The sequence below is a fragment of the Drosophila innubila genome (genome assembly GCF_004354385.1).
Source record: "Drosophila innubila isolate TH190305 chromosome 3R unlocalized genomic scaffold, UK_Dinn_1.0 2_E_3R, whole genome shotgun sequence".
NCBI lineage: Eukaryota > Metazoa > Arthropoda > Insecta > Diptera > Drosophilidae > Drosophila > Drosophila innubila.
In genome coordinates, this window is record NW_022995380.1 from 19,665,849 (window position 1) to 19,681,718 (window position 15,870).

The 15,870-nt window shown below is 33.2% G+C and overlaps 3 protein-coding genes across 4 annotated transcripts; all 3 read right to left on the reverse strand.

The window, feature by feature from the left end:
- Positions 1-798: 798 nt before the first annotated feature.
- Positions 799-2,954, reverse strand: LOC117792110 (uridine phosphorylase 1). The gene is made up of 7 exons (XM_034632097.1): positions 2,844-2,954; positions 2,085-2,119; positions 1,882-2,002; positions 1,475-1,816; positions 1,264-1,405; positions 1,011-1,204; positions 799-952 (listed from the first exon to the last, which is right to left on the reverse strand). Exons 2-7 carry the CDS (start codon positions 2,093-2,095, stop codon positions 863-865), a joined length of 900 nt encoding a protein of 299 aa, XP_034487988.1. The 5' UTR covers positions 2,096-2,119; positions 2,844-2,954; the 3' UTR covers positions 799-862.
- A 626-nt stretch (positions 2,955-3,580) lies between these two features.
- On the reverse strand, positions 3,581-5,213 carry LOC117789945 (uridine phosphorylase 1-like). Its single transcript, XM_034629158.1, has 4 exons — positions 5,096-5,213; positions 4,835-5,037; positions 4,088-4,771; positions 3,581-3,851 (listed from the first exon to the last, which is right to left on the reverse strand). Exons 1-4 carry the CDS (start codon positions 5,145-5,147, stop codon positions 3,699-3,701), a joined length of 1,092 nt encoding a protein of 363 aa, XP_034485049.1. The 5' UTR covers positions 5,148-5,213; the 3' UTR covers positions 3,581-3,698.
- Positions 5,214-6,193: 980 nt separating this feature from the next.
- Positions 6,194-15,290, reverse strand: LOC117789944 (uridine phosphorylase 1-like). 2 transcript variants are annotated; one of them, XM_034629157.1, is made up of 4 exons: positions 15,219-15,290; positions 8,197-8,320; positions 7,187-7,534; positions 6,194-7,126 (listed from the first exon to the last, which is right to left on the reverse strand). In XM_034629157.1, the coding sequence occupies exons 1-4, from the start codon at positions 15,278-15,280 to the stop codon at positions 6,611-6,613; spliced, it is 1,050 nt and encodes a 349-aa protein (XP_034485048.1). In that variant the 5' UTR covers positions 15,281-15,290; the 3' UTR covers positions 6,194-6,610. The 2 variants fall into 2 exon arrangements, with proteins under 2 accessions (XP_034485048.1, XP_034485047.1); XM_034629156.1 differs by lacking the exon at positions 15,219-15,290 and adding an exon at positions 9,741-10,027.
- Between the last annotated feature and the right edge of the window lie 580 nt (positions 15,291-15,870).

A 15,870-nucleotide genomic window follows, 5' to 3' on the forward strand; every position in this document is an offset into this window, starting at 1 on the left:
ACAAACCTAGATCAAGTTCGATGACTGGCTGTTACAATAAAACTCTTTAACAACTTGAAAAACTGGTTTTATTCACGAAACACATTTGCATTTCTTATCTGCATTCCATTTGCCATTTCTTGGAACTGAGGTGCGCAACGATAAGAGTTCAAATACGCTATCGTCTGCTTAAGTGCTTCAATATTTGTATTACAATGACTTTCTTTAAACGTTTTGTAAACGACTTTCAATTGATATTCCAATCGGCAAGTACCCTGTAAGTCAATACACAAAACGATCAAGACGTCGGCAAAACTTTCATTTATATACCAACTTTGCACTTACATTAACTATATACATATATTAGCAATATATTTTTTAAGAACAAACTTTTTACCGTTGAGTTGTTATGACAACAAGCAGCACGAAGGAAATACTATACAGTATAGTTCTATAGCTGCCATAGGAACGATCTTTCTTACGATTTCTTAACCAAACTTAAGAGATATTTCCTAGATATTTTTAAAAGTGGTATCATTATATCAGAATGCTGTCATAGGAAAGATCAGAGTAAAATTTAATATTTGTATTAACATAATTTTCAAGACAATAAACTTTTATTTATTTAAATAAATGATGTATTTTCTGGCTAATACTTACTTTGGTTCGATATTCATTGTTCAGCTAAAAATAAACAGAGATATTTAAGAACTTACCGTGTGAGGTGAAAAGAAAATATGTCTATACTTATCAAGATCAAAAAGTATTGTATTAAATGCATTTAAAATGGTATATGTATATAAAACAAACACGAAAATATAAAATATTTATAAAATAATATTAATATTGATAAAATGGTTATTCATCTCAAGTAAAATATAAATTATTTTGAGAGCAGACCTTGAATATAGCGTCCAATAATTAGGAATGGTCGTTGCTCGTAGTCCGCTTTGGTTTCCGGTGTTATTTCCACCTGAAAGAAGTATTATGTATAATGAAAATGATGTTCAGTTAAAATATGTGGAACTCACCTGATCACCGTTTAGACGATTTATGAGTGTTACACAAACGTCAGCAGCTTTGACCCCAACTTGTTGAGTCATCGAAGCGAACATTGTTGCCTCCATTTCGATGTTGCGTATGCCGAGATTATGGCATTTTTGAAGGAATTCCATCTTGGCGGCTTCGTCGTATTCACAAACGGCACCATCTGTGCGTCCTTGACCTAAGTAAGGAATAAAAGATGAGTTAAGAGTGTACAGACAGATTTACTTGAAAACTTGCCCTCATAGAAACAGTCTGTGGACATGGTATTTGCACTTATGGTCTCGAAATTGTCTCCACTTAAGTTTCCATATGCTAAGATATCCTTGATGAGATCGTCGGCAAAACTCGCAGGTCGCACAACACGTTTTCCCAGAATTGGCTAAGATCGATAATAAAAAGAAAGTTAAGTGGCAAGTGTAGACAGTGCAGGTAGTCAATATGTACTTACGATCTCATGCTCGTTGCGCAGGTAACCGTTGTAGGCATCCTTGGTGACCACAACGGTGCCTGGTGGCACTCCAACACCACCACATGTGCCGATCCTTATGAATTTGGGATCCGGGCACTTGGCATACATCACCAGCTTGAGCAGCTCGTGCAGCACGACTGAAAATGTTGAGGATCCTACTCCATGACTGACACACAGCACGGGACCCACTTTGTATACGGCGTAACGATGTCCCGCCGCAGCCAAATCCACGGGTTCGCCATCGTCCGACACAGCCACTATTTTGCGCAAATATATGGCCAGATCTCGCATACGTGAGCTGGTGCCACCCATGCATAGCACCTGAAAATATAGTTCGCTAATGAAATATTTAAATGTTTATATAACCAAATATACCGAGAACATACCCTAACATCGCCAAATCGCTGTTGAATATCGCTAGTATCGGCGGTATTGGGCACATTGATGGCCAAGTGGTACAAAAAGTCTGAGCTCATTCCACTCAAATTGGGGTTCTTTAGTTCAACGCTGAATTTTCGAAAAAAATTAAAAATATTACATTATTATTTACTTTGAATTAGATGTATTCTAGCTTTCCCGATCTTCTTACCTCTTCGACATATTGGATAGTTCTTCTGTGTAACTGTTTTAAAAAAAATGTAGCCAGAAAATTTAATATTAGTCTTATTATTTAAAGTTGCTGATTTTCATTAAATGTGAAGCGAGCGACATTTTATTATAAGTGGCCATAGAAAATTTTATTCAAAATGTACACTTTTTTCTACTATTTCTTCAACTTTATTTCTGAACAGTTTCACTAGGCATATAATAAAATTTTCTATCTTTTATTTTTCTGTCGTTTTTTAACTTTTAAGCACATTAAATATTTTTCAAAATTATCTTGTAATGCATTTGAAATTTTTAACGGATATTTCTGACAGTGCTATTTTCGAACTGTTTGCTACGAAACTGAAGATGTAATTGATTAATGTATCGATGTATTGAAACTCTATCGATTATGTCCACCGCCATGTGCTTTTCCAAACCAAGTGTAGCATATCTACCCTACCATTATCATAAATCAAGGGGTATCCCTTAATACATTGTGACACGTAGTCATAATAAAAACAAACATAAGATAAACATTCCAGCGCACAAGCAATACGATCCATCGTTTATATACAAGCCGATCGCTGCGCGTGAGAATGCTGAGCATGCACTTTGCAGCTCAAGTGGTCATGCCTTCTGCATAAATATTAATAAGTATTGCATTACAAAATTAATAAGTAAATAAGTTGATAAAGCTATAGAATTCGCGCTCTCGACGACGGCAACACTTTTATTAGCTTTATCTTTATATACGAACTTTCGCAGTATGTTATATATATTTATATTAATATACAAACTGTATATATTGACAATATATTTTGCTTTGTAGTACGAATGCTGTGCCGCTGACTTGTGATCACGACGAACAAATGCGAATAACTGACTGATCGCACTGTTTGCTGATGTTTTATATGACAGTGCTATACAGTGGAAATTGTGCTTAAAATAGTATGTAAAAAATATAAGTTTTTAATTATTAAGAAGGCATGGCAGACCTTATTATGTATATATTTTTTAATCAGATTGACGACATTATTCGGTATAGGCGATAATATATTGTTAAGTTCAATTAAATTTACAAGTGAATTTATTCACAAAAAAAATTGATTCACCATCTCATATGTACGTAGAGCTGTCGGATATTTAATTTTGTATTAAATTCTTTTTCAAGGTAGCATACATAATTTAACTAAATTAAATAAACGTTGCCCTTTTTTTTTTAAAAAAATTGCGCAGATTCTTTGTTGCATAGAGTGTTATACATTTTACGTAAAAATATCTCTGTTTCTTAACTAAGACCCGTATTAAACATTTTGACCTTAACTTTACCTTATATTAAAACTTTTCGGTTACTACAGTGTGCTAAATTTTCGGCGTAACGAATCCAACATTTCTTTTATTTAAAGACCGATAAGGAGTGCAAAGTTAATAGAGATAACGACCAATAATTTAAAGTCATTTTTATTAAGCTAAAGGCAAGTGTAACCGTGTAAAAAATTATTTAATCTATTTTGACAATATTTATTTGTGACAGCTTATCTTATAGACGAGTATTTCAACGAGTATGTCAACTTAAAATACAAATTTATATAATATGATGATAATGATTATTAGGTCATTCGGTAGGTTGTGTCTGATCCCCACCAGCGCAATCACAAGTATCCTCATCAGTGCAATCCTCACTATAGAGCACTTTTCGCATATAGCGACCTACTAGAATTTGTGGTCTTGAATTCCATTCAGTGAGTCTCTCTTCGGGCGCGCTTATCTATTGGATAGATGGAGTTAAATCAATGATAAAAATATCCTTGAAAATAAAACTCCTTGTCCTGACTGATTGACTAACTCATTGATCATTGTGGAGCCCAAACGGTAAGACTTAGGAGGCTGAAATTTGTGCACAACATAGCTGAGACAAATTTATATTGCAATACGATGGCGTTTGGAGAAGTTTAAGCTGCAAAGGGGTCAAGTTGGGAGGTATATAATATATTATTGACCTACCTGATCGCCTTCTAGGCGATTTATGATGGCCACACAAATGACGGCAGCCTTTATGCCAGCTTGACTGGTTATGGCTGCAAATGCTGAGCTCTCCATCTCCATATTAACCACGCCCGCATGTGAGATGCGTGATAGAAATTCCATTTTCTTCGCGGACGTATAATCGCAGAAAGCACCGTCCAAACGGGATTGACCCTCATAGAAGTCATTGGCACAAAGGGTTTTACCAATGATGACATCAAAGCCATCGCAGCAGGGATCAGACAACGATTTGAGATCTTTGGCCAAGTCTGCGTCCAGTTTGGTGGGTCTCAGCTCGGGAGTAGTTTGAACGACGACCTCGTAAACGGGTCGCAACTGACCATCCAATGCTTCCGATGTAATAACCACTGTGCCGGGTTCAACGCCAATGCCACCACAAGTTCCCATACGAATAAAGATCGGATTTTGGCATTTGGCATGATGCACTAACTTGATGAGCTCGTGTAAGACTATGCTAATCGATGGTCCACCAATGCCATGACTGGCGCACAACACAGGTCCGACCTTGTACAAGGCATATCGATGGGCGTCCTCAGCCAAATCCTTTAGCTGGACGCTCGAATTCATCTTAAGACCGATCTCCTTCATTATGAAATTGGCAAACTTGTGCATTCGTGACGGTGTACCGCCCAAGCAAACAAACTGTGGGCATGGTCAGTCAACATATACACATAAGCGATAAGGAAAAATTAAAGTTTAACATACGCGAACATCGCCAAAGACCTTGGGAAAGTCGGTTGTATCGGTGCTCAAATTTAGGTGGTATAAAATATCGGGATTAAGGCATTCAATGTAGGGATTCAGGCCGGTCATTGTGCTTTCCAATTGCACTTCCTCTTTCGCCTCGCAACCTTCATTAATATGCTTGATAAGCTTATCAATTCGTTTATTTTGCGCCTTGACCATTGCTGCATTCATAGTTGAAATTATAGTATGACTTTAACCACTGTCCAGTCTCTTACTCACCCTTCAGTTCATTGACATCCTTGGCCAGCTGACTTCCACATGCTCCCGACATTGTTGCAAATGTTTGTTTTTATTAAATTTTGTTTGGGTTTGATCGAAAATAAATTTTAAAACAACTGAATTGTTGAACATTTTGAGAGCTCTCGAAATTAGTAATTTTTGAAGGAATTTGCGCAGTATTACAGTGGGTGTATTGATCAAATTAGCGGCAGTTTTCACTTGTGCATGTTATTGTATCACAAGAGCTAAATATCTTATACACTGGTATCAAAATTGCAGAAAGTGAAAGAAAGAGGAACTTTCAAATGACGAAAAGGGTCATTTTTTTCCAGGGTCAGTAAATAATGATTATTTTGTTTTTTTTTTTTGAAAAACAAATTTTTGAAAAAATCATTCACTTCTAGTAACTGTAAAAAAAAACGTGATATCTACCAACATTTTTATTTAAGGGTAATCTGCAGTTTCACCATGATCTTAAGATATATGATTTTCAATATTTTACTAATAAAATAATCGTTTTTTTTTAAGCAAAAAAATAAAACTTAAGAAATAATAATTATTTTTGATCAAAAAAAAAAATAATAATAAATAAATTAAACTCATACTATAATGATTATATTTTGAGTTTTATTTTTTTTGAATCAAAAATAAAACTCAATGTATATGTATGTAGGGAAGTAGATCATTTGTTTTGTGAATAGTTTGAACATATTTTTAACGATTCGATTCAACTGTTGTAATCAGATATAATGATGCCCAATTTCTTTTCGATATCGCTAAAATTTTGTTTAAACCTTGGTGCAAAAATAAAAAAATTATTTAACTTAATTTTGAAAAACAAATTTTTATTGTTTCAGCTTTTTTTTCTTTATTTGTTTTTATTTTGTAGAATTGAATAAGAGTAACTTTTGTTGGTATAGTGTAATGATTAGCAACATTAACAAATGTTTAGGAATTACAATACAATATGTGTAATAGAATAATTTATGAATTCTTATATTATGATCAGAGATACATACATACATACATTAGTAATTATTATTAATATTTGGTTTGCCTTATTTCATTCTAGAATATGCAACATAACAATTAACAACATTTTTTATTTTTCGTTTATATTTCATTATGTATTATTGTAGTGCAATCAACAACAATTTCGATTTCGATTTGAATGCATTTTGAAACACAACGTCACATTGAGTTTATTTGTAAATATGTCTTCATTCAGCATGTTATTCATTTTTAACTATGTGTTGGAGTAAAGTAAACTAATGAGAAGCTGGATATACATACAGAGATACTAACATATACGAGTGTACATATATTTATTTATGATAAGGGAACTTAAAGCGAAATTAACTTAAGGAATGTTGAAACATCTTGTATACGTAAAGATTGGGTTGACATTACAGTCAAAGGTAACTTGAATATGAAATCATATATAATAGAATTACATATAAATATTATATATGCCCCTGATCCGTCTTTTGTTGTTCTGGTATTTGGCTGATAGCTTTAGTCGTGGGCCTGAGATTCCTGCTGGACCAACTTGAAACGCCTGGGCGATTTTATCGAACCCTGATGACCAAACAAAGACTTCAGTGGTCCAAGCTGTTGAAGTACTTTGCGAATATATCTCGAGACAAGTATCTGTGGACGCTGTTGCCACTCATGCATGACCTCCTTGGGTGCATTGACCTGGTCTCCATTGAGGCGATTAAGTAAGGCGACACAAACAACGGCCGCTTTGATACCCGCATGATGAGTCAAAGCTGCAAAAATTGTGCTCTCCATTTCGATGTTGACAACTCCATGGTCGCGGAGTTTCTCCAGATATGCCATCTTATCGGATTCACTGAACTCACAGAAGGCGCCATCCAGACGACCTTGTCCCTCATAAAAATCATTTGTGCACAGTGTCTTGCCAATGATGGTATCATATGGATCATCAGAACTGGCCAGCGATTTCAGCTCACGTGCCAACTTCTTGTCCAGCTTAGCCGGACGATGCACAGTCTCGCCCAGAATTGTCTAACAAATTAAATACCAATTAGTTAATTATATTAATTAATATTAAAAGTGATCTCTTACAAACTCATGCGAATTGCGCAATTGTCCATCGAGAGCATCCTCAGTGATGATAACGGTGCCGCCCTCGATGCCAACACCACCACATGTGCCAATCCTGATGAACACGGGATCCACACACTTGGCATGATACATCAGCTTGATCATCTCGTGCATCAGAATGCTCACGGAAGGTGTTCCCATACCATGGCTAACACATAGCACTGGACCCACCTTATACATGGAATAGCGATAGGAATAGGCGCTAATATCCTGCAATTGTGTGCCAGCGGGTAGCTTGTAACCAATCTCTTCCATGATGAAGTCTGCAAAGTTCTCCATGCGCTTTGGGGTTCCACCCATGCAAACAAACTGTAGACGAAAAAATCAATTAAATATAATTTTAACAAAGGTTTTTGTTCCAATAAATTTAAATGTCTTAAAACTTTTATTTTTTGTTCTTATCTTATTATTTTTTTTTTTCTTAATATTATTTAGTAATTAAATTTTAAATCAATCGTTATAAGTTTAAATTTGCAACAAGAGTGTTTGGTTGTGGGATATACCAAGAACCACGAACAATAGTTAAATTCTTAACCAATCGATTCATTGAAAGCAAACTAACGGCTGTCAAATTTAAACAAAGTTTCGCCAGAATGTATAAAATATAATTAAGATATCTCAAGAAACAACAAAGATTTAATTTTTTTTAAACATTGATTTCGACCGAGATTTTGAAGGTAAAATTTAAATACCCATTAGAAGAGAATACTGAATGAACGAGAAATAAAGTGAAATTTAGATTATTCATATTGAAATCAACTTGATTTTCATTATCATGGTCTATTATATAAATTTAATTAAGTTTGCAAATACTTGAAAAACTTGTTTTCAAGCAACTATTTTCAATAATCTGGCAACTAATTAGCGTATTAGATTGCAAGCTTATGAGTTAATTAAAATAAAAATTTATTATCAGCAGCAATAATTTAATCTATATATAGTTTTGTTGTTATTTATATAGGTTTACTCACCTTTACGTCACCAAACATCTCCGGCAAATCATGACTCTCACTGCCCAACGCCAAATGATATAGAATATCCTGATCCATTAACTCAATATTTGAGTTGCGCAGCTTGACGGTGCCATCGGAATATCTGAGGGAAAAAAATAAAAGATATAAATAATCAGATGCAAACTCGTAACAAGAAATCAATCAACTATAATTGGGTTGCACAAGTGGCACTTATAACTCAATAACCATGTTCGCAGTCTATAAATATAAAGTAGTCATAAAAGTTGCCACAAAATTCTCTCAATTGCAAAACGTAAGCAGAAACTAACACTCGGGTGCGATAAGATTGTAAGTTCCGAGAATTCTAATGAAATTGTCAGATGAAAGCAAGACAACAACGTTTGGGAGCGGAGGCTTTTGAAACTTGATATGAAGGCAATGATCCAAAGAATTGGTTTAATACAAACTCCCGTTACTCAACGCCTTTAGCAATTGCGTCAACGTAATATATTAATAATAAAGTAAGTAAAAATAAATAAAAATGTATGTAAATATGTTGCCCGTGTTGACCTTGATAGCAGAAGTTAAAGAATGATTAGATTATTATAAACATCTGATCTAATGCGTATGCATAAGTATATAAATCTAGAGGTGCCAAGTTTATCAACTGTTTTCTGTTTATTAATTTAATGAATGAAATCATACACTTAAAAAAATCGTACGCTAAAATCGCCCAAAAAAGTCAATTTGCATTCTACAATTTAGAAAATCAATCTAAAAAAGGGTAATTATAATGTTTTTCAATTTTATAAATACTGTTTTAAAAATGTAAACGGAATTAACTTTTTATAAGCCTGGACCTAGTTATCTAAATTGTAATATTTAGAAAAATTAACCCTACAAATTTTATTATAGGGCAATATTTTATATTTTTAAGCAAACTTATTCTTCATGTAAGAAAACGTTTATAAATTTTATGTTGAATTTCTTAAATATAGATAATAAATTTTCTGAGTGTATTATTTATTTATATGATGCACTCAAAAAACAATGAACTTGAGATTTTGGAACTGCTGAGAGTCTTAACTTTCGACTCTGAAGGTGTCGAGGTCTAGTTCTAGGTCTGGTGGCGGATATAAGTATTATATGAGGCTGACACACCCACCACAATAAATGTGAGTGTGAGTAAGTATAATTAGCTCAAGTGTTTTGCCAATTCCACTTTAATCATAGTGTTTTTATCTCTCTCTTTCTCTCTCTCTAGGTCGTTAGTTTTCACTTCTGTTTTGCTTTGGCTTTTTGGCAGCAGAGACTTTTGCGTCAGCTGCCAACTCAGCGTAATGTTTTGAAATTATTGCAGATACTATTTGGTGCTGACCAAATTCACGTGTATTTTTGGACTCGTTGTGCTGCTAATGATTCAATGATTCACCTTTGGCAGCCCGCCAAAACAATAAAAAAAATAACAAAACTACAACAAACTAAACAACCCCTATTTAAGGGCAGCTGTGCAGTATTTTGACCCCTGATAAACCGGTTCTGCAACGGAATTGCATTCTTACCGCGTTATGCGATGCACATATGCATCGTTTTCATCATCGTCCTGGACCTGAGGCCTGCAATGAGCATTATAGTCATGCGCCAGACTCGATGTGATTGTGGGCGGCATGATGTCAGCTTATGTGTATATATATTTGTATTTCAATTAATGTCCTTGAAGAATGTCCTAACTAGGTCTCTAATAGTTTTAACGACAGCTGGCAACGAATTTCACGCACAACAAAGTTCAAAAAAATATAACACAACACAAACGTATTGTACACGTCAATGAATAGCGAGAAACTAAAAAAATTTCTTATGTCGCCGACGGCTTTATATAGGTGAGCCTCACACACACACACATACAAACAGCGCTCTAATCACGCAAACTCACACATGCATGCATAGGCAGTTAGAAAGCATATACCGGTTGCCTGCCTGTTAACAGCGGATGTTAGCAGCACTCTGTTAGCAGCACTGCTAAACTCGCAGCTCTGTTCAGCTCGCTGTACAGCAGAGATATGAATTAAAATTAGTTCAAATGTCAACATAGAACGCAATTTGATTGGCAAACATGTCAACATGGGCGTATTTATGGGTGTGTGTAAAATGTTTTTGCACTAAAAACGTGCTCTATGTTACAAGGTTAACTGGTTGACTGATTAGAATTCTATATAAATACTATGTTAACTGCATCTTGTGTGCAATTTATTTCACTTGAATTAAGATTGCAGCATGGCATACATAACTGTTTTGCGTAATATGTTCACTTGTATTTTCACAATTCAATTGCAGCTGAGAGTGCAGCTTATACAGTAAGTCTAGAAAATGTTTTGACCAAATAAAAATGCAAATAAAAATAGTTAAATTTAATGATAAGTACATTTTCTTTATCCCCTGATTTAAATATGTTCATAGACCAAAATAACAAAATAAGAAATAAATTTTAAATTTAAATTTTAAACATTTTTGATAATGTCAAAACAATTTATTGATTTACTGTATCTAATTAATTCTACAGGGTGTCTCACTGTCAAAACTATGTATGTTTTTGCCCCCCCAATGCTCTCAAATCTGTTAGTTATTTCGCCGAAAAAACATATGCAAATTAAATAGCTAAATCAATGTTTAAAGCGTATTTTAACCGGTCTGCGTTTTGAAAATTTAATTAACATATTCAACTTTGATATTTGCGAAAGAGTTTTTGCCAAAAATAAGATGTGTCTGCATATATAATGTGTTAAAAATGATTAAACTTCTCTATTTAATTTTTGATAAATAATAATTGTCACATATGATTGTAAATGAAATGTGATATGTACAATACAACTACAGTTCTTTTGATACCACAAATTATTTATTTAATATAATTTTAGCTTGTTTTAAAAACCAATAAATGCCAAGAAAAGTCAAAATTTAATACCTTTTTTTTAAGCAGAATACCCTGTATAAGTTTAACTGTCATGGGTTTCTTTTAAAGCCATTAGTTTTTTATTGACAAGCCACGGAATTCGTTTCAGTTAACAGTCTGCGTCAGTGTCTGAGGCTTTGTTTATTTCAGCCAAGTCATATAGTATATGAAATAGTTACATACATGTACATACATACACAACTATTGAGCCTAATGCTATGTACAAATATGAAAGAAAGCAAAACTTAGTCAATGAGAAGCTGAAAAAAACTAGCGTAATATCAACAAAAAGGGGGCTCGACTGCGCACAGTCAAAACCGAAAGCAAAGAAAAAGAGAGAGAGGGAGACAGACCGAGAGAGAGACAGAGACAACACGATTTGGGGAGTACATGACGTTGGTCTGGAGATCCACACATGAGTTGCAACTAAAGCTACGTGACTTTCGACCACATTTGGAGGTCGCAGCCAAAGTCCACTTGAGCAATTGGTATTTACACAAGTGCAATAGGCTTAAGATAGTATCATTTATTAACTTGGTAAACTCAGCGGAACTGGCCAACTAACTCATTCGTTTCAAGTGAGATTTCGTAAGTAAATATAACTATATTTAAATATAAAAAGTTTAGGTTTCCGAGTTTATAAGTTTCCGTCAGATGAGCGTTTTTCACGGCAACTTTTTTACCATCGGTGAATCGCTATTGGTAAAAAAATTAACCATCACTTCACATTGTACCTTATGTGCTTAATTGTAACAGGTAGCTAAATCACAGAATTTTTATAATTATTCTATATTTTTAATCAACACAGCAATTATATTTTACTACTTCGTTATACTGAACAAAACAGAGGTCATCAAACCTCAGTAGTATGTCCTCAAAGTAAATAACAATATAATAAAACATACATTGCACTTCATTTAATCATCTATTGGATTGCTGAGAAAACTGATCGTAACCCCACACAAATGCCGTTAAGATTAAGCTGTATACAGATTAATTAAAGTAAATGTATTTATACGGGGGCAGTTTAACAAGTAGCGGGCATTTTAAAATATTGATTGTGTTAATTATATTCTGCTTAAAACTTCTTTCAAATTTTCAGCAAGTTTATGATTGATGGAACGATAATTGATTAAAGTGAAATTTCTCAAAAATAAATTCTGAAAATCTTCGAATATGGAAATGTATAAATGAAATTCCTTATAAATTTATCCATATTTTTTTCAATATAACAAATTATATATAATATATTGCGTAATAATGTACTAATAAAAAGAAAGAATAAAAAGTATTACAAACACAGTTGTTGTCTAATTTAATTACATTTAAGTCCTTGAATTGATCTGTGTATGGGTGTATAAGTAGATGTGGGTGTTTATGTGTGTGCCTAAGTGTAATGTAATTTCTTTACAAATTGTCAACAAAACGCTTGATAGTTTTGGCCTTGACTTGTAAAACTGTGAGTGGGAGTAGTCTTATAGACACTCATAACTACTTGAATGCAGCATGCATTTGCAGCTGTCTATGGCAATAAAAATTAAATTTATCTTGAAATTGAAAACTCTTTGCCATCCATTTGAAAATGTCGTTGATGTTATGCAATTTCCTTTTTCTTATCATCATAAATCAAGTAGAAAAGCTGTGTAAGCATTATATGTTATTAATGATGTAAACTATATGCTACAATGAACAGCAGCAGCTGCTAAATATCACTTGGCTTTTTTATCATAGAGTAGATAAATATGAGTGAAAGCTTGCTAAAGGATTTATATATTTGTTATTTTTTTTTTCCTTAAGAATATTGATAATTTCTTAGCATTGCTTTGATACTATTACATGGAAGAAATTGAGATTGTCGGAATTAGTATACTTGGAAGAATAACTATTTAAATTTTCTGCGTCCTATTTCCAAATTCAAACTCAGAATTTTTATTAGACGCAAGCTAAAATATAAAAATTTTATAAAAAAAAAGATTAAACAATAGTCTAAATAAATAAAATCAGATTTTAAGAGAACTGTTCTTGAAAAGTATGACTATTTTCCAAAGCACACATTTTTTTATTTAAAATAATTGGTATTATTATTAAATTTTAATTAAAACTCTTTAAATTAATAAAAACATTACAAGCAACACTTTCCCTTGTTTCAAAGTAGTCATTAGCTACTTCCAGGTATATTTGCGTCACAATTGTTGATTGCCCAGTTTCCCGTCGAAGTTGTTGTAAGTGCAATAAAATGTAAATACCTAAGGTTAAGTGAATTAAAAGCCATGTCTAAGGCCAGTGGTGAAGGTCATGACACTTAACAAAAGAAATAAAAATAAATGATGAAAGAAAATGATTATGAAAATGGGAAAACCAAGTTCTTAGAAAACAAATACGTTTTCTGAAAATGCCAAAGTAATTGTTCTATTCAGTGGAAAGAATAAAAATCAATGCGTTTCCCATCAACTGGCAAGTGTCATAGTCTCATCTTAATCCTATTGACTCAAATTGCATTACTTTCGCCTGACTGCGGCTGAATTGAAAACAACATTTTTTTTTTAGGCCAACTGGCTGATGAGCGAAATTCGAATACCAATCGATATTAATTAAATAGATTTATTATTTATCAAGCTATTGAAGAGTTTCTTATAACAGTTCTGTATGCATTCATTAAATATTTAGAAGTGTTGAGCTATGAGTTATGAATATGCGTAATAGAAGCTTTATTATGTTCATTTATTTAATTATTGGCGCAAGTGACAATAATTAATGTAATCATATTTGTGGTTTGGTTTATAACACGCTTATGCGCAATTCGCAATTTGTATGGCTTACAGTTTACAATATTTCTGATTTTCATTTAATTAAATCGTTTAAGCCGAAAAGTATGCTATAAAATTGATATATTATTTATTTCCCTCTTTTCCATCTTCACCATTAAAGTTCAATGTTATTATAATTTTTGAAAGCTTAAATTAGAGTACTATAAGAAACAACAATAAAATTTAGCAGATGTTTATGTGTAGTATAATGGGTCTATTTGCCTCAGTCTATATTCTTCAACATTTTTTTGAGTAAATATACTTGTATATTAAATACAGCCAGCTTATTTACTGATAACGCTGATAATATTAAGCTGTAAGATAAATTTATACAAATATGTACTTATAACATGCATCTTGCTTTAAAAGTAACCACATGGTAATAGTTGAGTTCAGTAAGAATCCGTAATCAAGAAGAAAGTGAATTGTCTAGTATACTGTTACTTTTAAATTAAATAGACCACACAACGCTGTCAAAATATGTTAATTCTGGAATACTTAGATCAGGATGCGGCGGAAACTACCATAGCATTTATCGATATACAGGACGTTGTAACCTATCCACCAACACCGTTAGCTGGCATTGGCATCCACTATAAGAGTAGTAAAGGTTATGGCGGCTTTGTTGCTCCCAAAATTATCACCTATGACCTTTCAGCTTAGGTGTCAGAAAACAATTCGAACAAAAAATTTTTAGCATGGAAATCGGCATATTATGCATTTCATTCAATCAATGTTAAGTACAAAGTTGAGAAGAATAAAAGGTCTTTTAGAATATCTGTAATATTAGTAATAGCCACTGTTATAATGTAAAATTTAAAAAAAAGTATAACATTTAACATTTAATTAAGAAATAAGTGTTTAAAATTAATTTCAAATCTTTTTTTTTTTTCAAAGAATACACACAAATATTTTGTTATTATTTTTTTAAACAAAAAATAGCAGTCTGAGCTGAAAGATTTAAAAAAATAGAGTCGCCAAACTTGTTAAGAAAGGTCGTTTTCCAAAATCAAAACAAATCGCTTGAAAATATTTATTTGTCTCTCGACAAAACTTTTTTTTTTTTTGAAAATGCTTAGTTTGCAACAAATACGTTAAATTACTTCATTGAAATTATGTAATGTTTGCTTATATTTGTTTATTTACACAATATGTTCAGGGTGTCTCACAGTCAAGTTCGTTCTTTCTGTCTTGTTGTTTTTCCCAACGAATTGACTTAACAAAAGTTCGTGCCTTGTACTTTAATTTGATTGGCAAAAGTTTTCAACGCCTTGTCTACTCACTCATCGATTTCCTCCTCGGACAGGGAGTGACTGTTCCCAGCGAGCAGCGAAAGCGACATCATGTGGTGGGCGCTGCAATTCAATCAATATAAGAAGAAGAAGGTCAATTATTTATTTTTATTTTGCATATATTTTTATAAAAAAATTCTAAAAAAAAAAATTATTATAACAGGTTTGAGGTCTAGAATAAAACTTAATGAGCTATGTTTTAAGTTGGTCCGGAGAAATACGGCGGGAAAGTGCGCACAAAGCATTTTGATAGCTTTTAATTAAAAACCAACGATGTAAAACGTCACGTGCCATGAGGGTTAAGTATAAGTGCGTTTATGTGTGTGTGTGTGTCTATGACTTTGGTTGCTTGAGTGACAGGCTGAATTGGGAGTCGAGTCCTTCAAAAGTTGCACAGCTGCTTCTCCCATTTTGCTCGCGGTTTAGTGACCAACGTCCGAATATCCAAAATGTTTGAGTTGATTTATTTTGAAGCTTATATACTACCGCATTTGGTATGAGGTCGCTGAGCCAACAAGATGTTGGTAGATTGAGCACGTTCCCATGTGTGCCTAGCGGCAACTAAAGCAAACTGCGGTGCTTTTCACTATTTTTGATAGCTCAAATATCTTGTATTTAATATTATAGGGTATATACTATTACG

Bases quoted from the DNA above. Each gene is read 5' to 3' on its own strand.
- LOC117789945 (XM_034629158.1), bottom strand. From the start codon at position 5,147: ATGTCGGGAGCATGTGGAAGTCAGCTGGCCAAGGATGTCAATGAACTG. The intron at 4,772-4,834 runs GTATGTTAAACT...CCATGCCCACAG, and splicing joins AGGTCTTTGGCGATGTTCGC to TTTGTTTGCTTGGGCGGTAC. The intron at 3,852-4,087 runs GTAGGTCAATAA...TCTATCCAATAG, and splicing joins ATCGCCTAGAAGGCGATCAG to ATAAGCGCGCCCGAAGAGAG.
- LOC117792110 (XM_034632097.1), bottom strand. The intron at 1,205-1,263 runs GCAAGTTTTCAA...TTCCTTACTTAG, and splicing joins CACAGACTGTTTCTATGAGG to GTCAAGGACGCACAGATGGT. The intron at 953-1,010 runs GTGAGTTCCACA...TACTTCTTTCAG, and splicing joins ATCGTCTAAACGGTGATCAG to GTGGAAATAACACCGGAAAC.
- LOC117789944 (XM_034629156.1), bottom strand. From the start codon at position 9,847: ATGCCGCCCACAATCACATCGAGTCTGGCGCATGACTATAATGCTCAT. The intron at 7,535-8,196 runs GTGAGTAAACCT...TTTCGTCTACAG, and splicing joins AGATGTTTGGTGACGTAAAG to TTTGTTTGCATGGGTGGAAC. The intron at 7,127-7,186 runs GTAAGAGATCAC...TTAATTTGTTAG, and splicing joins TGCGCAATTCGCATGAGTTT to ACAATTCTGGGCGAGACTGT.